This window comes from Pan troglodytes, chromosome 18 (assembly GCF_028858775.2).
Source record: "Pan troglodytes isolate AG18354 chromosome 18, NHGRI_mPanTro3-v2.0_pri, whole genome shotgun sequence".
Classification (NCBI taxonomy): Eukaryota; Metazoa; Chordata; class Mammalia; order Primates; family Hominidae; genus Pan; species Pan troglodytes.
This window is the reverse complement of record NC_072416.2, coordinates 51,294,551-51,318,673: the sequence shown is the minus strand read 5'-3', so window position 1 is coordinate 51,318,673 and position 24,123 is coordinate 51,294,551. Positions and strand designations below refer to the sequence as shown.

General features: G+C 42.6%; 1 protein-coding gene and 1 pseudogene across 35 annotated transcripts in view; both read right to left on the bottom strand.

Moving 5' to 3' along the window:
• Positions 1 to 2,828: 2,828 nt before the first annotated feature.
• On the bottom strand, positions 2,829 to 3,743 carry LOC100612055 (uncharacterized; annotated as a pseudogene).
• A 16,072-nt stretch (positions 3,744 to 19,815) lies between these two features.
• Positions 19,816 to 24,123, bottom strand: part of CHD9 (chromodomain helicase DNA binding protein 9) — a 272,245-nt gene continuing 267,937 nt past the window's right edge. For 34 of the 35 annotated variants that reach the window (XM_009430786.5, XM_054668389.2, XM_024349833.3 and 31 more), the window contains one exon: positions 19,816 to 23,301. In XM_009430786.5, coding sequence (XP_009429061.2) covers positions 22,426 to 23,301 — 876 coding nt within the window. In that variant the 3' untranslated portion in view covers positions 19,816 to 22,425. The remainder of the gene's footprint in view (positions 23,302 to 24,123) is intronic. The other variant, XR_010152345.1, reaches the window with a different exon arrangement.

Sequence of the window (24,123 nt, the reverse complement as noted above, 5' to 3'; positions counted from 1 at the left end):
CAGTGGTAGTAATAACAGGAATAACAATAGCAACATTATCTGATCTCTCTGGGCCCCTGTTAGCCAGCTGTAAATTCAATCTCTTTCCCTGTCCCTTCCACCTTTACTGAGTTCTTTGAAAACAAATGAGGGCCAGGTGCTCTGGCTCACACCTGTAATGCCAGCTGTTTGGGAGGCCGAGGCGGGCAGATCACGTGAGGTCGGGAGTTCAAGACTAGACCGGCCAACATGGAGAAACCCCATCTCTACTAGAAATACAAAAGTAGCTGGGTGTGGTGGCACATGCCTGTAATCCCAGCTACTTGGGAGGCTGAGGTAGGAGAATCGCTTGAACCCAGGAGGCAGAGGTTGTGGTGAGCCGAGATTGCGCCATTGCACTCCAGCCAGGGCAACAAAAGTGAAACTCTGCCTCAAAAAAAAAAAAAAAAAAAAATCCTATCCGGCACTCCCCCAGCAGCTGATGAACGTGCTGAGGACATTGGTCCAGGATTCTGGCCTCCTAAAAGAGCTGCTTTGACAAGCCTGCTTGCCTTACCCAGCACTAAATCCCTGCCTGCTCTATCAAAATTTCCATCTCTAAACTGGTTGTACCTATAACCCTCCCTCACCAAGTCAATAGATAAACAAACCCTGAAAAATCAGCACCCCTTCCTGGCCCAGCAGCCCACTGCCTAATATTTACTGTGTACCCAAGCTTTCAGAAATGGAACTCACCTGCTGGTTCACCCTCATTAGGGTGGCAGCTGCACGGGAGCAGCTGGGCTCACCCATTAAGCAAGAAGCCAATGGCTGGACAGTGACACTCAGACCCCAGTCTGGGCGAGCCTGGCTGAAAGCCCCCTTCTTTCCGGTCTGACTGTGGAGAGAGGGGGTGGAGCATACAAAACTCTACTGCCCTTCACATCCTTCAGCTGTGCTTCCTCCTGAGAGAGGGAGCCGTTCATTAATTTGGCCAAAGAGTTCTTGGGGTCTGTAGGTTTGACAGGCCAGGTGTGTGGGGGCCACCGTGCTAGAGAGAGAGGCTGGTGTGTCAGAAGGCAGCCACTTGGCCAGAGGAGGGTCAGCCCCCTTGGTGACCTCCTTCCCCCGGCTGGACACAGCGCCCTGCACCCTCCACATGTGACTGCTCTTCTCAGAGCTGCCTCCAGGGGAGGGGTTCTAACCCTGCGGGTTGGGACATTGTGTTAGTTTACAGTGGGCCATGGCTCCCTCTGTCATCTCCAACTCAGAGGCAGTAGAGAGAAGATGAGAAATTCCCTGCACCTCCTCCCTCCTCAGCACCCCTATCTCTGCACACACCCACATATGGAGACCCTGACAATGGTCCCTGGGAGTGCCACCATCTGAGCCTCCTTTCCATGCCTGCAGCAGCCATGACCACTCTCCAGACCGTTACCACCTGGCTCAGTAGGCACTGAACTGCCTGTGGTCCTGCCTCTACACCTGGGCCACTGTACCCGTCAGTTCCCCCAGTTTGGTTCTTATTTCCCCCAACAAGTAGGGAGCCTGTAAGGTCACCTGTTGAGCAAGCTGGGGGAGAGAGTAGGGTGGGACTGGGAGGATGAGGAGGAGAAGCTTATAGTCGTGCTGGAGACTCAGCTGAGCGGAGTCTCTGCAGGCCCATTGGCTGCCTAGCCAGTGGTGATCCCGCTCCCACCCTCATTTCTTCTTTGTTAAGAAAACCATGACCTCATTAAATATTGGACACCTATAAACCTCAGGGACCTTCCTCCAGCCTCCCCGCCACGTATTGGTGAGTCTAAGTCAACTCTAGTCATTTCATTCCTCTGGACATTGATTGCTTGAGGCTTGGGCATGAGCTGCCTCTTCATCTGAGCCTGAGCCACAGGTGCCCTCTGCACTTACCACACTGATGCACTGCGCCAGGGAGAGCTCTGTCTCGACGGAGATGAGCTGTGAGGAGCTGGTGGCTGGGCAGATCAGGTTGTTGTAATGGGTTTTGTTCAGAAGGTCGTCCATCAGCTTCTGCTCAGCATGAGCCACACGGCAGTCCCCTGGGTAAACACACAGACATGCTGGGCCCTTGTGCAGCTGTCCCACACTGCAGATGACAGCTACAAAGCGGGAGCCAAGAGGGCCAGGGAGCACAGGCACCCTGAGGGCCGGCTGAAGCAGTGAAGGTGCTGGCGGACCAGGCTCTCCCTGGGAACTTCAAATGACATTCATGACAGAGCTCAGCTACCTCCTCCCATGCCACACCTCTTCCTCCTCCTCCTCCATCGATCAATGAACAGCATCCCACGCTCTACACATCTGAACAAAACTGGGTGTCTCTTCCAGACCCCTCCCTTGGTTCATCCAAGTGGCCACCAAGTCCTGTCTGTCCTCCCATCTCCATGGCTACAGCCATGTCCCTGCCTCGTCCACCCTGCCCACCTTCTGCTCTCCCCACCTGCACTCTGCCCCTGCCATCCATGTGCCATACAGTGGAAGACTGGTCTTTCTACAGCAAACTGGACGAGGGCCCTTCCCTAAACACAGCTCTCAGAGCTGGAGGTGAAGTTGAAACTCATGTTTTGGCTGGGCAGGCAGAGCTCTTTCCCCCTCGGCACTGGCTTATCCAGAGTGCTCACAGTGCAGGGCAGGAGTCCCATGACTCAAATGTTGGTTTGGTGCAGAACTGGGTCTGAGATGGTGCTTTCCCTAAGAGACAGGGCTGACATGGGGGGATTTTCTGGGTTCAGAGTTAGACCTACAGAGTGCAAGGTTTCTCTGAGGCACCAAATGGCGGGGTCCAGCTGGCAGCTGGCTCCTGGACTGGAGCTTCAAGGAGAGGTCTCAGCTCAGAGCCACATTCAATAGCCAGCTTACATGCAGCTTCCTGCAGGGAGCCACTGGAGCTTCTACAGCCTCAGATCTGCCCCTCTGCATACCCCAGAACTCTTGCCAAGTGGCGTTTGGGTCTTTATGTCATGTCCCTCCCATGTCTGGGAGTAAAGATGAGGTGCAGGGACTTGAGCTTGTGTACTCTGGTGTCTTAAGGGACAGTGTGTCCAGTAGAGTGGAGGCGGCTTGGAAAGAGGGAGACTCAGAGGAAAGTGAAGGACACGTGACCAGGTGAGCCTGGGAGCAGGAAAAGAGAGGAGAGTGAGCAGAGAAGAGTGAGCAGAGGAGACTGCTGGGGCAGGGGAGGGGATGGGAGGATCAGGGAATGAGGGGGGCTGGAGAGGTGGGGGTGAGGATGCTCATTGGGGGCTACCTAGCTCACCAGGCTCAGGAGTCAGTTACATCCTTCCACAAAGGCCAGCTCACCTGGTCACCCCAAAGCCCTCCCTCTGTGGGTGGGACCAGAGGGCCCAGAGCACGGATGACCCAATTGAGCAGGACTCAGGTGGACTCAGGTGGGTGCTGGGCTGGACTCCTGGCTGTGGGGAGCAGCCACCACCCTGCCTACTGCATCCATGTTCCAACTTGCTGCCTATCAGAGCAGAGGCATTATTGGGCACCTTGTGAAACATGCTTCTGGTGCACCTGCTGCCTGCTGCCCCTCCTGCAGAGTGCCCGGGCTCTCCAGAGGGGATTCCTGTGGACGGTTGGCCTAGATTCTGAGTCCTGCTTCTCACACCCAGGGCTGCTACCCCAGAGGCCAGCTGCTTGAGTACCCTGGAAGCCAGTCTGTAGCCCCAGGCTACAGCTGGGTCCATCCCACAGCCCTTCTTTAGTGTATCTATTTGTACTGCCTGCTCATTTCGTAGAGAGGGGTGTGTCTTGCCCCAGCCCATCTGGCATGTCTAAGGCAGCTGTGGGGTCAGAATCTGCAGCTCCCAGCCCCCAGCCCTGCAATCGTAGGAGAGGCTGGACCCCACATCTCTCAAGTCCCACTGGGCTGGTGTGAGCGGGCTCCTGAGTCCAGGGCTGCTCTGCAGGCTGTGGGGCTCATGCACCAGCTCTGAGCCCACCTGATGTTCTCAGGTTGCCCACCTTTGGGTCTGTCCTGCCTCTCAGGCATGCGGCTGACCCCCAGGGCCTCTCCCTCATCTGACTTAGAGGTTCCCAGAACCTTAGACCATTTGCCCCCACCCCATTTCTCAGCTGAGGAAACTGAGACCAAAGAGGGGAAGCAACTTTCTCAAGAACCCCGACCAAACCAGAGGCAGAGTCAGGTCTAGGAGTCTCTTCTCAACAGAGGTTCTCCCTGTCCCCTGAGCTTTCTTTGGTGCCCATTAACTTCCCTGCAAGGAAACTGCCCTGCTGAGTCGGAAATGGTGCTGTCCAGGGTGGCGTGTGCCCATGACTGCACCTGTGTTTGTACTTGTTAGTGTGTATGGGGGTGGGGATGAGGGGTGGGAATAAACAGCAGAGATGCTGGGGGCTGGAATGCACTCCACCTAACCCCAAAATGGGGCACAGGAGAGCCCAGCCAAGCACAGCACATGCTTCGACTTTCCAATCTGCTGAATGACTGGGAGGCCAGCTGGGCTCAGAGGACAAGGGACAGGTCTTTCCCCCACAGATCACAGGGGTGGCCCAGGACGAGTGGAAGCTTCTGCTGCAGCTTTGGGGGTTACATCCCAGCCCATGGGCTGACAGTTAAGCAGAAAAGCCACCTCTAGGGGTCAGTCATGATCTAGTGATTCTGATGAGGAGGGGGCCCCACAAGCCTCTGTCCAGAGTCTTGTCTGGAAAAACTGTTCCCTGGCAGAAACGGGCTAATAATTTGAGAGGAAGCCATAGCTGAAATTCTCAACTGTGTGAGTGTGTGTCCAGTTTGAAAAAGCATATCCAACTTAAACATTTATATTGAAAAAATGGAAAGCTATCCCCTTGTTTTGGAATACAAACTACAGAAAGTAACAGTTAACAGAATCATATTGGAAAGGTCAAATTCTGCATCTGGAAAGGCACAGTGATTTTCAACTGGGTTGTGTGTCCTTAACTGAGGAAGGGAAGATGAGATTTATGTTTAGTAAAAGGCAGCTATGGATTTATCTTTTATAAGGAGCTTGCCATATACTATTAGTGCTTTTTCAATCATGTCAGAATCAGCCATGCCTGTGGAAATGCAAATTCCCAGGCTTCCTTCCCAGAGATTCTGGTCCTGTGAGCCTAGGGTGGGGCCCAGAAATCGCTATGGGGTGGTACAGGCTGCCCCAGGACCACACCTAAGAAACACTGCAACTGGCCCCCACACACATCCAAGTCCCCAAATTTGTAGGCAGACATCTTATCTCCATAGAACAGATAGGGAAACTGAGGTCCAGAGTGGGGAAAGAAATGTCACGGGGTCACCCAGCAAGTAGTAGCAGAGCCACAATACACCCACTGCCTGCAGACACCATCTCTGATGACAGCTCCACCTCCCTACAGGAACCTTGCCTACCCCCACCCCTACCTCCTCCTGCCCCTATCGGGGGTCTCTGTCCAAGGAAGATGTACCCCTGGTCTTCTAGGCTGACTGGGGCTCAGAGGAAAAGCTTGGCCCAGAGTGTAGGAGCTAGAAGGATCCTTGGAATTCAGATGGGGAAATTGAGGCCCAAAGAAGGCAGTCCTCACATTTGAACTCTGTCTGGAGAAGGTCTGGGTCTCCTTCCTGAGTGGTAGGTTTGACTTCACCAGCCTGGCCCTCAGTCATGCTGTCTGTCCAGGCCTGCCACACCTCGGGGTGGGTGACCAGAGGTGGCGGTGCCATAAAACGCGTTTCCTGGGAGATCCACCCCCAAAGCTCAAAGCATTCCAGGGCTGGTGATTTGGGTAAGCTCCCTTCCCTCTTGGCCCAGTTTCCCCATCTCTACAATAGCTGTGTTGGTGGAGACTTCTCTCTGAGACCGAGCTGCAGATTTTCTCCCAGGTGCCTATACCGCCCAGCTTGCTGGCTCCTCTGTGTCCACTCTTCAAGACAGTCACCTCTTAGGTGAGAAAGGACCCTCGGCTCTATCGGGAGTGGGGACCGGTGCACCCCCAGCCTCCCAGACCGCTGGGGATGACCCGGGCTGCCTGCAAAGCCGGTGCCATCCAGCGCCACTGCTCAGGCCACAGACACCCACCAGGGAAGGTGGCCCTGGCCCTCACAGCGGCTCTGAGAAGAGGCAGCCCTCACTCCAAGCCTTGCCGAGCCACCCACACCTTTTTCAGCTCAAAGAGGCTTTTAGGAAAGTGAATCATCTCAAGTTCATACCCATGGGGTTGCTAAAAGAAAGGACAGTGCGGGGTGAACTGGAGCAAGGGAGTGTTGCTGTCTGCAGACTTTGCAGGGAGGACACTTACGAAAAGGGACTGAAACCTGGAAGGGTGACTAGCACAGAGTTAAAGGGAGGGGATGGAGCTAGAGTGAGCTGGCCTCATCCTCCCCCTTGTGCCTTCCAGCCTGGGCTCAGGTGACTCAAGGGAGAAAGCACCTCCCTCTCCGGTCAGGGAGGTCTCGCCATGTTTTGGAATCAGTACCATTCCCTTGGGGCTGGGGGGCAGCCCCCATCTCTGGACCTGGCTGGAACTGCTGCCTCAATTCTGGATCCAAAAGGGCCCCTGGCAGCTTCTCCACCTCCTTCTCAGTCCAGACCCCCCCCTCCCCAGTGAAGGCCCCAACAGCAAATCTGACAACTGGAGGAACAAGGCAGGAAGGGCAAGGTCTGAGGGAGTGACCACCTTCAAAAGGCAGCTCTGCCACCTTCTCTCCAGGACTCTCAGGCTTGCTTTCATATTGCTCCCTCAACATCCTTTTGCTATAATCTGGCATGTTGACATATGGTCTTTAAAAACAACAACACTGTTGATGTGGAGCAGACTTCCCATTTGGGATGGTTTGGAGAAGTTAGGGTTGAGGGCATCCTCTCTTCTGCAAACTGTGGCAGTAATAGGTGAGATATATAAAGTAAATAAAGTCTGGGCATGGTGGGTCATGCTTGTAATCCCAGCACTTTGGGAGGCCGAGGTAGGCGGATCACCTGAGGTCAGGAATTCGAGACCACCCTGGCCAACATGGTGAAAACCCATCTTTACTAAAAATACAAAAACTAGCCAGGCATAGTGGCACATACCTGTAGTCCCAGCTACTCAGGAGGCTGAGGCAAGGGAATTACTTGAACCTGGGAGGCAGAGGTTGCAGTGAACGGAGATCTCACCACTGCATTCCAGCCTGGGTGACAGAATGAGACTCCATCTCAAAAAAATAAAAAATAAAAAATTAAGTAAATAAAAAAGACATACCCAGGCTGAAAAATAAGTTAATCATCTCCATGAACGAAAAGCAGAAAAGAAATGCAAAGTGGTTGGAGCCTGAAGAGCCTGGACCCTGCTGGGCTTTGGAAACTGAAGACAGTGACAGGTCCTTTGGGATAAAGGGGGACCAAATGACTCCTAGCTAGAAGCTGGGAGCTTGGGTGTACCCCAGTACTTGAAAGGATGTTGCCCAGGTGCAGTGGTTCATGCCTTTAATCCCGGCACTTTGCGAGGCTGAGGTGGGCCGAGCACCTGAGCTCAAGAATTGGAGACCAGCCTGGCCAACATGTTGAAACCCCATCTCTACTAAAAATACAAAAAAGTTAGCCGAGTGTGGTGGCAGGCACTTGTAATCCCAGCTATTTGGGAGGCTGAGGCAGGAAAATCCCTTGAACCCAGGAGGCAGAGGTTGCAGGGAACTGAGATCACACTACACTCCAGCCTGGGTGACAAGATTCCGTCTCAAAAAAAAACCCCAAAAAACAAAAACAACAGACAGACAGACAGACAAACAAACAAACAAAAAAACAAGGGTGCTGGAGGGTGGGGAAGTCTACTGCTGCTCTGTGGTCTGTATCCCTGGCTTTATGGGATGTATACCTCCCCAATATCCCCAGGACAGGAGCTTGCAAATGCACTGCAAAACCGTCAACGTCGGGCTAGCAAAGGTGATAGGATTAAATAGGTTTTTATAAAAGTTTGACAAGTTTTTTTTTAATAAAAGAAAAAGAAGAGCTATCTAATTATCTATAGAGAATAATACAATCTTGGTACAAAACTGGATGTTTTCCATGTACAAGGAAAGTTCATGATAGAACAGTCTGAATGACGAGTCTTTGTCACAGGGAGCGGGCACGGGGTAGTGCTTAGTGCTCGGCCTCTGGAGCCAGGCAATCCAGATTTGTATTCCTGCTGCCACTACTTATCTTCCTTGGGAAAATGACTTGCCTTCACTGTGCCTTAACTTCCTCATAGATAAAGGGGGAAATAACCTTTACAATAAGCCTTCTAGGATGAAATGAAATAATTCAAGGAAAGTAACCTAACAATACCCAGAACACAGAAAACCAAATAGATGTTAGCTATTATTAACTTTCATGAACATGAATTCCAAAATTTTAAATAAAATAATACCAAGTCGAATACAGCAATGTACACACACACACAAATAATGCATCATGGTGAATTAGGTTTTATTACAATAATGCAAGGGCAGAGTCAACATCAGATAATGCGCTATTAGCAAGCCAGCTTCCTTTTTTTTTAAGAGAAGGTCTCACTGTCCCCAGGCTGGAGTGCAGTGTCAACATCTTGGTTCACTGCAACCTCCACCTCCCCAGCTCAAGCAATCCTCCCCATAGCCTTCCAAAGTGCTAAGGTTACAGGTGTGCATCACACACCCGGCCATATCTTCCTTAATGTAAAGCAATTATCATACTTAATAGTAAAATTTTAGAAGCACTTTTCATCAAAGTTAGGACGTAGACAAGGGTACCTTCTATCGCTGTCTCTATTGAACATGGCACTGGAAGTCCTAGGTAATGTGTTAGACTAATAGATATGAAATTGCCATATTATTTTTAGGTTATGGAGTGCAGTGGCACAACATCAGAAATGAATGTAATTCAACCTATAATAGAAATAAATCGGCAGGGTGAGATGGCTTATGCCTGTAATCCCAGCACTTTGAGAGGCCAAAGAAGGCAGGTCACCTGAGGTCAGGAGTTGGAGACCAGCCTGGCCAAAATGATGAAACCCTGTCTCTGCTAAAAAAAAAAAAAAATACAAAAATTAGTCAGGTGTGGTGGCAGATACCTATAATCCCAGCTACTCAGGAGGCTGAGGCAGGAGAATCTCTTGAACTCAGGAGGTGGAGGTTGCAGTGAGCCAAGATTGTGCCACTGTACTCCAACCTGGGCAACAGAGCAAGGCTCTGTCTCAAAAAAAAAAAAAAAAAAAAAAAAAAAAAGAAAAAGAAAAAGGAAAAGAAAAGAAAGAAAGAAAGAAATGAAGGAAATAAAATTTTTAAACTGGAAAGAATAAAATTACCTGTATCTTCAGACCATGTGATTGTCTATGCAGAAAATCCAGAAGAATATACAGATAAATTATTAAGACTAGTAAGAGAGTTAGCAAGGTTGTTGAATTCAAGATCAACTTAAAAAACTATTAGCGTTCCTATACATCAATAATAACAAATTAGAAAATGTAATAGAAAAAGAGATTCTATTCACAATAGCAACAAAACCCTGAGAATATATCTAGCAAAATATACACCAGGCCTTTTATGAAGAGTATTGTGATAGCCTGAATGTGTGTCCCAAAATTCTTGTGTTAAAACTTAATTCCCAAGATGATAGCACTAAGAAGTGGGGCCTTTAAGAAGTGATTAAGACATAAGGGCAAGCCCTCATGCATAAGATTAGTGCCTTTAAAACGGCTTGGGGGTGGTGGTCAATCTGTCCCTTCTGCGTCATGAGAACATAGTATTTTTCTGCTCCAGAGGAAGCAGCATTCAAGGTACCACCTTGGAAGCAAAGACCAGGCCCTCACTAGACACTGTATCTGCTGGAGCCTTGATCTTGTTCTTCCCAACCTCCAGAACTGAGAAAATAAATTTCTGCTCTGTGTAAATTACCCAGTCTTAGGTGTTTTGCTATAGCACTACAAAGGGACTAAGATAAATATAAAAATTACCCCGGGACTTCAAGGAAGAACTGACTAAATTGAAATATATGCCATATATATTATGAATTGTAGGACTCAATGCTATAAACATAATACTTCTCAACAAATTAACTATAAATTCAAGAAATTCCCACACAAATCCCAATATAATTTTTTCGTGGAACTCAACAGGCTGATCCCAAAATTCATGTAGTCATTGAGGGGCCAAGAATAGTGTAGCAGGGCTGGCGGGCATGGTGGCTCACACCTGTAATCCCAGTACTTTGGGAAGTCAAGATGGAAGGATGGCTTGAACCCAGGAGTTCAAGACCAGCCTAGGCAACATAGCAAGATGACATCTCAAAATATTACAAATAAGTAAATAAATAAATAAAAAGAAGGTTAAGTATGCACATTTTCTTGTGAATTTCAATTGTATAGTGATTTTTTTTTGAGACAGGGTCTTGCTCTGTCACCCAGGCTGGAGTGCAGTGGTGCCATCTTGGTTCACTGCAATCTCTGTGTGGACTCAAGCAATCCTCCCACCTCACTCTTGGGAGTCTCCGGGACCACAGGTATGTGCCACCACACCTGACTAATTTTTGTATTTTTTTGTAGAGATGGGGTTTTTCCATGTTGCCCAGCTTGGTCTCAAACTCATCCACCTGCCTTGGCCTCCCTAAATGAGATCACAGGCATGGGCCTATGTGCCTGGTCTAGTGCTTTTTTTTTTTTTCTCCCAAGCCTCGGGAGCAAAAGTTGATACACAAGTAAATTTTATTGGTAATATTTTTGTGTGGACCTTAAGCAGAGGGAAAATTAGTCTGCATTATGGTGTATCCAGACTAAATGACTGATATTGAAATGAAATTATCCAATGGTCCAGTTCCAAGATGGCCGAATAGGAACAGCTTCAGTCTACAGCTCCCAGCGTGAGCGACGAAGAAGACAGGTGATTTCTGCATTTCCAACTGAGGTACTGGGTTCATCTCACTGGGGCTTGTCAGACAGTGGGTGCAGTCCACGGAGTGTGAGCTGAAGCAGGGCAGGGCATTGCCTCACCTGGGAAGTGCAAGGGGTTGGGGAATTCCCTTTCCTAGCCAAGTGAAGCCATGACAGATCGTACCTGGAAAATCGGGACACTCCCACCCTAATACTGTGCTTTTCCAATGGTCTTAGCAAACAGCACACCAGGAGATTATATCCCGTACCTGGCTCAGAGGGTCCCATGCCCACGGAGCCTCGCTCACTGCTAGCACAGCAGTCTGAGATGGAACTGCAAGGCAGCAGCAAGGCTGGGGGAGGGGCATCTGCCATTGCTGAGGCTTGAGTAGGTAAACAAAGGGGCTGGGAAGCTCGAACTGGGTGGAGCCCACTGCAGCTCAAGGAGGCCTGCCTGCCTCTGCAGACTCCACCTCTGGGGGCAGAGCATAGTGGAACAGAAGGCAGCAGAAACTTCTGCAGACTTAAACGTCCCTGTCTGACAGCTTTGAAAAGAGGAGTAGTTTTCTCAGCACAGAGTTTGAGATCTGAGAACGGACAGACTGCCTCCTCAAGTTGGTCCCTGACCCCCGAGTAGCCTAACTGGGAGACACCTCCCAGTAAGGGCTGACTGACACCTCATACAGCTGGGTGCCCCTCTGAGACGAAGCTTCCAGAGGAAGGATCAGGCAGCAACATTTGCTGTTCTGCAGCCTCTGCTGGTGATACCCAGGCAAACAGGGTCTGAAGTGGACCTCCAGCAAACTTCAACAGACCTGCAGCTGAGGACCTGACTGTTAGAAGGAAAACTAACAAACAGAAAGGACATCCACACCAAAACCCCATCTGTACATCACCATCATCAAAGACCAAAGGTAGATAAAACCACAAAGATGGGGAGAAACCAGAGCAGAAAAGCTGAAAATTCTAAAAATCAGAGTGCCTCTTTTCCTCCAAACGAATGCAGCTCCTCACCAGCAATGGAACAAAGCTGGACAGAGAATGACTTTGACGAGTTGAGAGAAGAAGCCTTCAGACGACTGGTAATAACGAACTTCTCCAAGCTAAAGGAGGATGTTCGAACCCATTGCAAAGAACCTAAAAACCTTGAAAAAAGATTAGATGAATGGCTAACTAGAATAAACAGTGTAGAGAAGACCTTAAATGACCTGATGGAGCAGAAAACCATGGCACGAGAATTATGTGACACATGTACAAGCTTCAAGTGGAAGAAAGGGTATCAGTGATTGAAGATCAAATGAATGAAATGAAGTGAGAAGAGAAGTTTAGAGAAAAAAAGAGTAAAAAGAAACAAAGCCTCTAAGAAATATGGGACTATGTGGAAAGACAAAATCTACGTCTGATTGGTGTACCTGAAAGTGAAGGGGGGAATAGAACCAAGTTGGAAAACACTCTTCAGGATATTATCCAGGAGAACTTCCCCAACCTAGCAAGGCAGGCCAACATTCAAATTCAGGAAATACAGAGAATGCCGTAAAGATACTCCTCGAGAAGAGCAACTCCAAGACACATAATTGTCAGATTCACCAAAGTTGAAATGAAGGAAAAAATGTTAAGGGCAGCCAGAGAGAAAGGTCGGCTTACCCACAAAAAGAAGCCCATCAGACTAACAGTGGATCTCTCAGCAGAAACTCTACAAGCCAGAAGAGAATGGGGGCCAATATTCAACATTCTTAAAGAAAAGAATTTTCAACCCAGAATTGCATATCCAGCCAAACTAAGCTTCGTAAGTGAAGGAGAAATAAAATCCTTCACAGACAAGCAAATGCTGAGAGATTTTGTCACCACCAGGCCTGCCTTACAAGAGCTGCTGAAGGACGCACTAAACATGGAAAGGAACAACTGGCACCAGCCACTGCAAAACCATGCCAAATTGTAAAGACCATCGATGCTAGGAAGAAACTTCATCAATTAAAGATCAAAATAACCAGCTAACATCATAAAGACAGTATCAAATTCACACATAACAATATTAACCTTAAATGTAAATGGGCTAAATGCTGTAATTAAAAGACACAGACTGGCAAATTGGATAAAGAGTCAAGACCCATCAGTGTGCTGTATTCAGGAGACCCATCTCACGTGCAGAGACACACATAGGCTCAAAATAAAGGGATGGAGGAAGATCTACCAAGCAAATGGAAAACAAAAAAAGGCAGGGGTTGCAATCCTAGTCTCTGATAAAACAGACTTTAAACCAACAAAGATCAAAAGAGACAAAGAAGGCCATTACATAATGGTAAAGGGATCAATTCAACAAGAAGGGCTGACTATCCTAAATATATATGCACCCAATACAGGAGCACCCAGATTCATAAAGCAAGTCCTTAGAGACCTACAAAGAGACTTAGACTCCCACACAATAATAATGGGAGACTTTAACATCCCACTGTCCACATTAGACAGATCAACTAGAAGAAAGTTGACAAGGATATCCAGGAACTGAACAAAGCTCTGCACCAAGCAGACCTAATAGACATCTACAGAACTCCCCACCCCAAATCAACAGAATATACATTCTTCTCAGCACCACATCACACTTATTGCAAAACTGACCACATAGTTGGAAGTAAAACACTCCTCAGCAAATGTAAAATAACAGAAATTATAACAAACTGTCTCTCAGACAACAGTGCAATCAAACTAGAACTCAGGATTAAGAAACTCACTGAAAACCACTCAACTACATGGAAAGTGAACAACCTGCTCCTGAATGACTACTGGATACATAATGAAATGAAGGCAGAAATAAAGATGTTCTTTGAAACCAATGAGAACAAAGACACAACATACCAGAATCTCTGGGACACATTTAAAGCAGTGTGTAGAGGGAAATCTATAGCACTAAATGTCCACAAGAGAAAGCAGGAAGGATCTAAAATTGACACCCTAACATCACAATTAAAAGAACTAGAGAAGCAAGAGCAAACACATTCAAAACTAGCAGAAGGCAAGAAATAACTAAGATCAGAGCAGAACTGAAGGAGATAGAGACACAAAAAAACCTTCAAAAAATCCATGAATCCAGGAGCTGGTTTTTTGAAAAGAACAACAAAATTGATAGACCGCTAGCAAGACTAATAAAGAAGAAAAGAGAGAAGAATCAAATAGATGCAACAAAAAATGATAAAGGGGATATCACAACCAATCCTATAGAAATACAAACTACCATCAGAGAATACTATAAACACCTCTATGCAAATAAACTAGAAAATCTAGAAGAAATGGATAAATTCCTTGACACATACACCCTCCCAAGACTAAACCAGGAAGAAGTTGAATCCCTGAATAAACCAATAACAGGTTCCGAAATTGAGGCAATAATTAATAGCCTACCAACCAAAAAAAGTCCAGGACCAGATGGATTCACAGACAAATTCTACCAAAGGTACAAAGAGGAGCTGGCACCATTCCTTCTGAAACTATTCCAATCAATAGAAAAAGAGGGAATCCTCCCTAACTCATTTTATGAGGCCAGCATCATTCTGATACCAAAGCCTGGCAGAGACACAACAAAAAAAGAGAGTTTTAGACCAATATACCTGATGAACATCGATGCAAAAATCATCAGTAAAATACTGGGAAACTGAATCCAGCAGCACATCAAAAAGCTTATCCACTATGACCAAGTTGGCTTCATCCCTGGGATGCAAGGCTGGTTCAACATATGCAAATCAATAAAGATAATCCATCACATAAACAGAACCAAAGACAAAAACCACATGATTATCTCAATAGATGCAGAAAAGGCCTTCAACAAAATTCAACAGCACTTCATGCTAAAAACTCTCAGTAAACGAGGTATTGATGGGATGTATCTCAAAATAATAAGAGCTATTTATGACAAACTCACAGCCAATATCATACTGAATGGGCAAAAACTGGAAGCATTCCCTTTGAAAACTGGCACAAGACAGGGATGCCCTCTCTCACCACTCCTATTCAACATAGTGTTGGAAGTTCTGGCCAGGGCAATCAGGCAGGAGAAACAAATAAAGGGTATTCAATTAGGAAAAGAGGAAGTCAAATTGTCCCTGTTTGCAGATGACATGATTGTGTGTTTAGAAAACCCCATCGTCTCAGCCCAAAATCTCCTAGCTGATAAGCAACTTCAGCAAAGTCTCAGGATACAAAATCAATATGCAAAAATCACAAGCATTCCTATACACCAATAACAGACAAACAGAGAGCCAAATCATGAGTGAACTACCATTCACAATTGCTTCAAAGAGAATAAAATACCTAGGAATCCAACTTACAAGGGATGTGAAGGACCTCTTCAAGGAGAACTACAAACCACTGCTCAACAAAGTAAAAGAGGACACAAACAAATGGAAGAACATTCCATGTTCAGGGACAGGAAGAATCAATATTGTGAAAATGGCCATACTGCCCAAGGTGATTTATAGATTCAATGCCATCCCCATCAAGCTACCAATGACTTTCTTCACAGAATTGGAAAAAACTACTTTAAAGTTCATATGGAACCAAAAAAGAGCCCGCATTACCAAGACAATCCTAAGCCAAAAGAACAAAGCTGGAGGCATCATGCTACCTGACTTCAAACTATACTACAAGGCTACAGTAACCAAAACAGCATGGTACTGGAACCAAAACAGAGATATAGACCAATGGAACACAACAGAGCCCTCAGAAATAATACCACACATCTACAACCATCTGATCTTTGACAAACCTGACAAAAACAAGAAATGGGGAAAGGATTCCCTATTTAATAAATGGTGCTGGGAAAACTGGCTAGCCATATGTAGAAAGCTGAAACTGGATCCCTTCCTTACACCTTATACAAAAATTAATTCAAGATGGATTAAAGACTTAAATGTTAGACCTAAAACCATAAAAACCCTAGAAGAAAACCTAGGCAATACCATTCAGGACATAGGCATGGGCAAGAACTTCATGTCTAAAACATCAAAAGCAATGGCAACAAAAGCCAAAATTGACAAATGGGATCTAATTAAACTAAAGAGCTTCTGCACAGCAAAAGAAACTACCATCAGAGTGAACAGGCAACCTACAGAATGGGAGAAAATTTTTGCAACCTACTCATCATCCAGAATCTAAAATGAACTCAAACAAATTTACAAAAAAAACCCAAACAACCCCATCACAAAGTGGGCGAAGGATATGAACAGACACTTCTCAAAAGAAGACATTTATGCAGCCAAAAAACACATGAAAAAATGCTCATCATCTCTGGCCATCAGAGAAATGCAAATCAAAACTACAGTGAGATACTATCTCACACCAGTTAGAATGGTGATCATTAAAAAGTCAAGAAACAACAGGTGCTGGAGAGGATGTGGGGAAATAGGAACACTTTTACACTGTTGGTGGGACTGTAAACTAGTTCAACCATTGTGGAAGTCAGTGTGGCGATTCCTCAGGGATCTAGAACTAGAAATACCATTTGACCCAGCCATCCCATTACTGGGTATATACCCAAAGGATTATAAATCATGCTGCTATAAAGACACATGCACATGTATGTTTATTGCGGCACTATTCACAACAGCAAAGACTTGGAACCAACCCAAATGTCCAACAATGATAGACTGGATTAAGAAAATGTGGCACATATACACCATGGAATACTATGCAGCCATAAAAAATGAGGAGTTCATGTTCTTTGTAGGGACATGGATGAAGCTGGAAACCATCATTCTCAGCAAACTATCACAAGGACAAAAAACCAAACACCACGTTCTCACTCATAGGTGGGAATTGAACAATGAGAACACATGGACACCAGGGGAGGGGGGATAGCATTACAAGATATACCTAATGCTAAATGACGAGTTAATGGGTGCAGCACACCAACACAGCACATGTATACATATGTAACAAACCTGCACATTGTGCACACGTACCATAAAACTTAAAGTATAATAATAAAATAAAAAAGTTATATTATCCATTATATAAAGGATATATTGAAGTCTCCCAACTATTCTTGTTTTATTGTATACTTCTTCTTTCAACTGTGTTAGTTTTTGCTTCATGAATTGTGCAGCTTTGTTGTTAAGTGCATATATGTTTATAATTGTGATATTTTCCCAGTAGATTGGCCTTTTTTATCATTATAAAATGTTTATTTCTAGCAATTTTCTTTTGTTTTAAAGTCTATTTATCTGGTATTAGTAAAGTCACTCCAGTTTTCTTGTCTACTGTTTGCATAATATGCAAAACAGGAAAAAACCCCTGTGATATATAATGCATATATATGATACACATGAGCTGAATACTTCGTAATGTACATTTAGATTATTTAATTATAAATGCAGGCATCCTGCATATCCTGTTCGCTTTGCTGTTGAGGTATAAAATAGAACAATCTTACTGGTTCCAAGACTCAAACACAACTATTTCATGCCTAAATATTTAACGAAAGAATCATAAATGTATGCAAATATTTAACTAGAAACACCTTATTGTTTAGTAGCCCCAAACTGAAATATTATATATCTAAATGTTCAATAATTGGGTATTAAATTATAATACATCTATATATTGGAATATTAGAAAGCCCTTAATAATGTTGTGGAAGATTCTTTAATGACATGGAAAGATAGTCATGATATAGTCAATGAAAAAAGTAGGTTACAAATGGTATGTACAGTATAACTCCATTGTTATTCAAATATATATTATGTATATGCAAAGAAAAATTACCCAAAGGTTAATGATTATCTCTGAATTCAGCATTATGGGGGTTTTACTTTGTGCTTCCCCTGTCCCCTTGGATTTTCTATAATATGGATGTCTTTTTTTTTTTTAACTAGGAAAAAAGAACAATAAGTTAATTTTAAAGAACAAAATATAATTTATGCCTATTAATTTGGCAAAGATTATTTAAAAAGACAATACACAGCATTGGCAAAGATTTGGGAATAAATGGGCATGCACAAAATTTATGCTGCTAATGTTAGTATAAATAGCTACTAGTAGCTTCATTATAAACATGGAAACATAAACTGAAGTCCTTAAAAACAGAGGAAGTATTTTCAGTTCTAGGAATTAAGCAAATTATTTAGGGATGGATGCAAAAATGTCTACATAAACCCAAATGTCCATTTTAAATTAATGATTAAATAAATTACATCTGTATGAATCAATACTATGTATTAAAAATTACATTGCAGGATTCTTATTTGACATAGGTCAGTATATTAAGGGCAGTGCACCAAGTTTTTTTTCTTCTTTTTCAAAGCCTACAGCAGGTAGAAATTATGTACCATAAAACACTGAGTTAATATGAAAAGCTATCAGTTTCCTAGGGCTGCCATGACAAATTACCACAAACTAGGTGACTTAAAACAATGGAAATTTATTCTCTTACAGTTCAGGTTAGAAACCCCAAATCAAGGTGTTGGCAAGGTTGGTTCTTTCTGGAAGCTATGAAGGAGAATGCTTGTTACTTCTCTCCTAGCTTCTGGTGGTTGCTGGCAATCCTTGGTGTTCCCTAGTTGTAGGAACATCCCTCCGGTCTCCTTTATCACAAAACAGCCTTCCCAGTGTTTGAGTATCTTCTGCTCTTCTTCTAAGGACACTAGTCATTGGATTTAGGGCCCACCCTAATCCAGCATGACTACAACTAATTACATTTGCCAAGACCCGATTTCCAAAATAAGGCCACATTCTGAGGTTTTAGGTTGACATCAGTTTCTGAATGACACTACTCAACCCATTACATGTAAATAACATAGATATACAAAAGATTGAATATATTACTGACAGTGTTTATCTCTGGGTAGTTTTAGTTTATGATTTAATATTTTTGTGCTTTTCTGAATTTTAAAATAAATAGCTTATATAGAGATTAAGTTCTAAGTTTATTGTATAAAGTGAATATTAGGTGTAGTCAAAAATCATTTCTGGCTGGGTGTGGTGGCTCACACCTGTAATCCCAGCACTTTGGGAGGCCGAGATGGGTAGACTGCTTGAGCCCAGGAGTTGGAGATCAGCCTGGGCAACACGGCAAAACCCCATCTCTACAAAAAATACAAAAATTAGCTGGTTGTGGTGATGCATGCTGTAGTCTCAGCTACTCAGGAGGCTGAGGAGGGAGGATTGCTTGAGCCCAACAGGTCAAGGATGCAGTGGGCTGTGATCGCACCACTGCACTCCACCCTAGGGGAGGCAGAGCAAGACCTTGTCTTTATAAAAAAAAAAAAAAATCACTCTTTTCTCTCACAGAGCTCACAAATTACAGAATACATCATTTTATACCTCATATCTCTTCTCAAAAATGTCCAACATAGGCAATTCTTCCTCCAACACTGGAACAGACTACTGTTCCTCTGGGTGAGTACTAGATGAAGCAGTTGGTTTGTGTTTATATGTTATGTTGTACAAAAATGAAAAAAAGGTTTTCTAAACATGAAAGTGTAGTTGAATGTGTTCAAGTTAAATGAGTATGAGACTCCACTGTTTTAGTTGTGTAATTAGAGGAAAAACTATTTTCTTCAATGTTTACGAAGAACACTACCCATGGCAATGAGTTAGGAAACACTCTTAAGACTAAGGGAAAAAAATAATTATTGATTTCCAAAATGGACTTCTTAAAGAGGTGAGGAATATCTCTGAGTATTTCTGAATTTTTTAAAAGTCCAAAAACTTAAGAAAATAATACTTAATGTTCAGCATGAAGTTGAGATTGGGCTGCAAAATTGGGGTTTAACAATTTGAATGCCCAAGAAGCAGCTTTTGCTTTTTTTGCAGTCACCAATATCCACAATGAACAATATTAATAAAATTAAATCAAAATGAAAAATTGACAGCATTTAAGATACTGTGGATAAAATTATAGCCAATTTTTGTTTTAAAAATTCTTCCACGGTATATTTTCCTTTTAAAGATTTACAACTATGGTGTCTCTCATAACTGGAATAAGATAAATTCTATATAAAATTCAATTTTAAAAAGTATTCTCATGTACAGAGGCTGACATCATGGGTAGTCAAAGAATATGTTTAATAAAAAATAATTAAACTTCCATTTGCTCTATAGAACATCATAGAAAGTAATTTAATAAATTACAAATGACTTTTTAAGACGTTTGCTCAACTACAGAAAGCAAATTCAGACTACACAAAACACAACTGGTAAATATTGCAAATGTCCAAAAGAAAGATTGGACTAAGACTTGAATCATAAAACCTGAAACAAGGGCTATAAATACAAGGCAATAACAGCTATAATTCTTTTAGTAACTACCAACACATACTTGGATATCCTTTCAACTGCAACTTTAGTATTATGTAATTCTACTGATTTTTTTTTCCTTATAACCCTTAACTTTACACAACCATATTTGCATGTGTTTTCTTAGCTGATAGCTGGACAACTTTTCCCCAATGAATATTAAATAGAAGTGTCTTGAAACCTAAGAGAATGTTTAAAGTTATGTTAGACTTAATGCTTTGAAAACTGTAATTGCCTTATTACATAGAAAGAGAATCACTAGGATGTTAACCAAATTTATTTGACCATAATTAGGAAAATACTTTCTCTCATAAATTTGATATAAATTAGATTTTAGTGACAAGATCTACAGATTTTTTTTCCTTTTTTTTTTTTTTTTAATTGGCGAAAGGAAGGAATAAAGATCATGTGGGTAGAATTAGAGGGAGGAAGGGAAATGTGGTTGGTGTTGAAATACTCCACCGGTAAACTAAGTTAACTGTGTTTGAAAAACTTTGGCTATCTCATAGGTGTATTCTAGTTAAACAAAAGTGCAATACTGCAAAGGGAAGATACTAAATATGTAATATATCATTTTCATGATGAAGAATTACTACCCACTTCTCCTGGATGGGCATTATAGAGACTATTGCTAAGACATTGCATAAAGGACTATCAATTCAAAGTACTATTTTGGGAAAATACAAAATCAATACAATCCCAATGGAACTTATATAATTTTGTAAATACATATAACACTGTCTCTCTAATAAGGGGTTATTTTACATACAGAAACATAATTTACTGGTAAAGGTCTTGGAAAACCTGATACAATTGACTAACTCATGACAAAGCAACAGTTTTATCAAAACATACTGAAAGTATTTTTTCTGTAGGAGAGAACTGGGACACTTTTTCCCCCTAAATTTATGCCCTTGCAGACTTTACTACTAACTTATTTGAGTACCAGAAAAATGCTAACATATATCTCTCCTTAGAATGTCAATATTTTTATGTCCAATTCAGTACTAATTGTTTTAAATATATATAAAGGTGAACCTGGACCTCTACCTTGTCAGAATAATAGCAGCTTTAGCAGGAGAAATTGTATCACAAATCAAATATCAGACAAATTTTACATGGTAAAGGATTCTATGAAATTGAACAGAAGCCTTAGGCTTCACTTTTGTGGTTTACAGGTATAACTTGTACATCTTTTTGAGATTATTCAAAGTGCATTTTCAAAACGGGCAACTCAGTATATTTAATATAAACTGATAACCCAACACTGATTCTGGGCAACATTTAGTCTGCTTACACCTAGAAACTCAAAATGAATTTAGACTATCTGCATATTACTTTACCACTATTATCTGTTAATTCTGGAATATTTCCATGACATAAAACACAAATAGAAATCTACACAAAGAAAGCAAACAAACAATTTCTTTTACATGAAGTATGCTGTGTTGAAAGTTCTTTTCAGTGGCATTTCATGAGTTTGCCTTTTCTGAACCCTGGAAACAGACATTACTCATTTGAGACATGATTATTTCTAATAGGAGGCCAAACTTTGAAAAGTTAAAACTAAGTATGTCTATAGGGTGCCAAAGTCACATGACACATGATTATTTTATGACTTAATTTTACTGATATCTGAATTAAGCTCAGCAAAAAGCAAGTCATATTTCTTGCCAGATTGACATGATATATAGGATGTGTTTAAAAAACCCCTGAAAACAAGTATAGAATTAGAAACGAATGTAAACTTCCTAAACTAACTCAGCTGAGGTAACAGGTAGCCAGTTAAATTGGCTGATTGGGAAACTTATTTCTTCTTTAAAACATACTTGTACCTGAATTGGAAACATCAGCAGTGCATCACAACACTAGAGCATTTTCATGTAATTAAAGCAATGGATGGTGATGTAGATTCTACAGCTTTCATGACATTCATTAGCTGCCCAAATTATTGCTGAGTTTTGATCTGTAAATTATAGGTGTCAAGGAGGCTGTAAAACTATATTCAAATTAAATCAGTAATATGCATAAAGTATTCTGTGTTCACTGCAAATATATTAAATATACAACTCTTATTGAGCATAATTTTCATAAAATTAACCCCAACAAAATTATAATGTCTTTTGTTGTAATTTTACACCTTTATGTATTTGATAGTACATACGAGTTCAGAAACTTATGAATCTTAAGAAATATTACATGCAAAAAGTCTCTGAAAGCAGTTTGCACTTCTAAACAAATAACTGAAATGTTCGGTCAGTAAGTTATTGATGCACTCAACACTGGGGTATTTACAATTAATTATTAAAGAAAAAATCCAAAATCAGTTCATATTTTAAGTGCAGAGTCTGGGAATCAGTCTTCATTACTAGAATCTGAATCCTCAGATGACGACGATGTACTATCAGATCCAGATGAAGCATCAGCTTTCTCTGAACCCTCATCTGTGCTGTTTTCATTGAGAGGACTTGGTTCAGTTCCTCCTTTGTCTTCCTGATCTTTAATTCTGGAATCTTCTTCCTTTACTTCTACAGACTTAGACGAGCCTAAGTCACTGTTTTTGTTTTGTACATCAAAAGTATTGGACTGGGACAAAGTTGGAATATGAAGATTAAGGCCTGGAGTGAGAAGCATCCCTGGATAAAGTATATTAGATAGTAATAGTGGGTTAAGAGCTAATGGGTTGGCAGCTGCAGCTGTATTTAATGCAGCAGTAGAGGATGTGGAAGGAGAACTTGACACAGAGTTTTCTCCACCATTCTCTGAACTTTGGCTCTCTGTCCTTTCCTTTTTTCCTTCTGACTCCTTAGAGTCACTTCCCTTTTTGTCTTCTGTCCCAGATTCCATAGGCTTTGTCAGGAGTCCTCCCATGCCCAACAGATTTGGTAATCCAGCCATTCCTGACAGCAGCATGGGGAACATAGCAGCCATGTTTTTAGCTTCTCCTCCAGAAGGAAGGCCGGTAGGCATTCCCATCAACCCAGCAGTTACTTGCAGTGACTGCAAGTTTTGTAGGTTTTGTTGTAAGGCCTGAAGAGTTGTGAGATCCACACCTGGAAGTAGTCCATTGGCTAACAAAGGATTGCCTGAAACACTGGTGGCAGATGCAGCAGCTGCTGCTGCTGTGGCCTTTGCAATTCCACTTTTAGGCCGTCTCCCCCGCCTGCTTACTTCCTCTCTCACAACGGGACCAGTGAGAATACGTTCATACATGCTTTCTGGAAGAAATCCCTGGAAGAAATATATATTCATTAATAATCCCTACATGAAAATAAAATAAAGAGTTATTAGCTTATCATACAAATAACCATGAAAAATAGGTAATTATTTGTAAATTTATTCTGTACTGATATTAAATAATCAATTATAATAGCAATAACCTAATTTTATATAAGTGGTAGCTTCAAACAGCTCTTCCACTTTTCATTTTATCACAGAATAAGTGAGTAAAGAGGTCTTTAGCCTTCCTCCATACTGTAAAACATAAGATTGTAGTATAATTCTAGAAAATATAAGGTCCAAAAAATTTTTTTCACGGGTACTTCCATAACCCTTACATGTTTCACACCATCACTTGTCCTAGAAGACCAAAGAAGTGGCTCCCTTCTAATTGGGAAGAACAATAAAGAAGGAATATTAAAGGTTAAGGTTATAGTAAGATGCTTCATATGAATTATTTTACTGTCACTTTGGGAATAAAGGAGATAGAGCCATGCTCAAAAAGATACTCAAAGTGGGCTAAGGTCACCTGCAGTAGCACTTGCAGATTGGGAACCATAAAGTCCAGGACAACAGAAAACAATCTATGCTACTTTCATGTAATTCTTGATTTTCTGGGTCCCAGAACTCTTAGAAGTTTTAAGAGTTTAGAATCACTGGAACAGCACTATCTAATAGAAATACAATGTAAGCCACATATGTAACTTGAAATTTTATAGTAGCCACATTTAAAATAGGTAAAACAGAAACAGGTGACATTAATTTTAGTAATAGTCTATTTAATAGAACATAATCCGAATATTGTCACTTCAATATGTAATCTATAAAAATTGA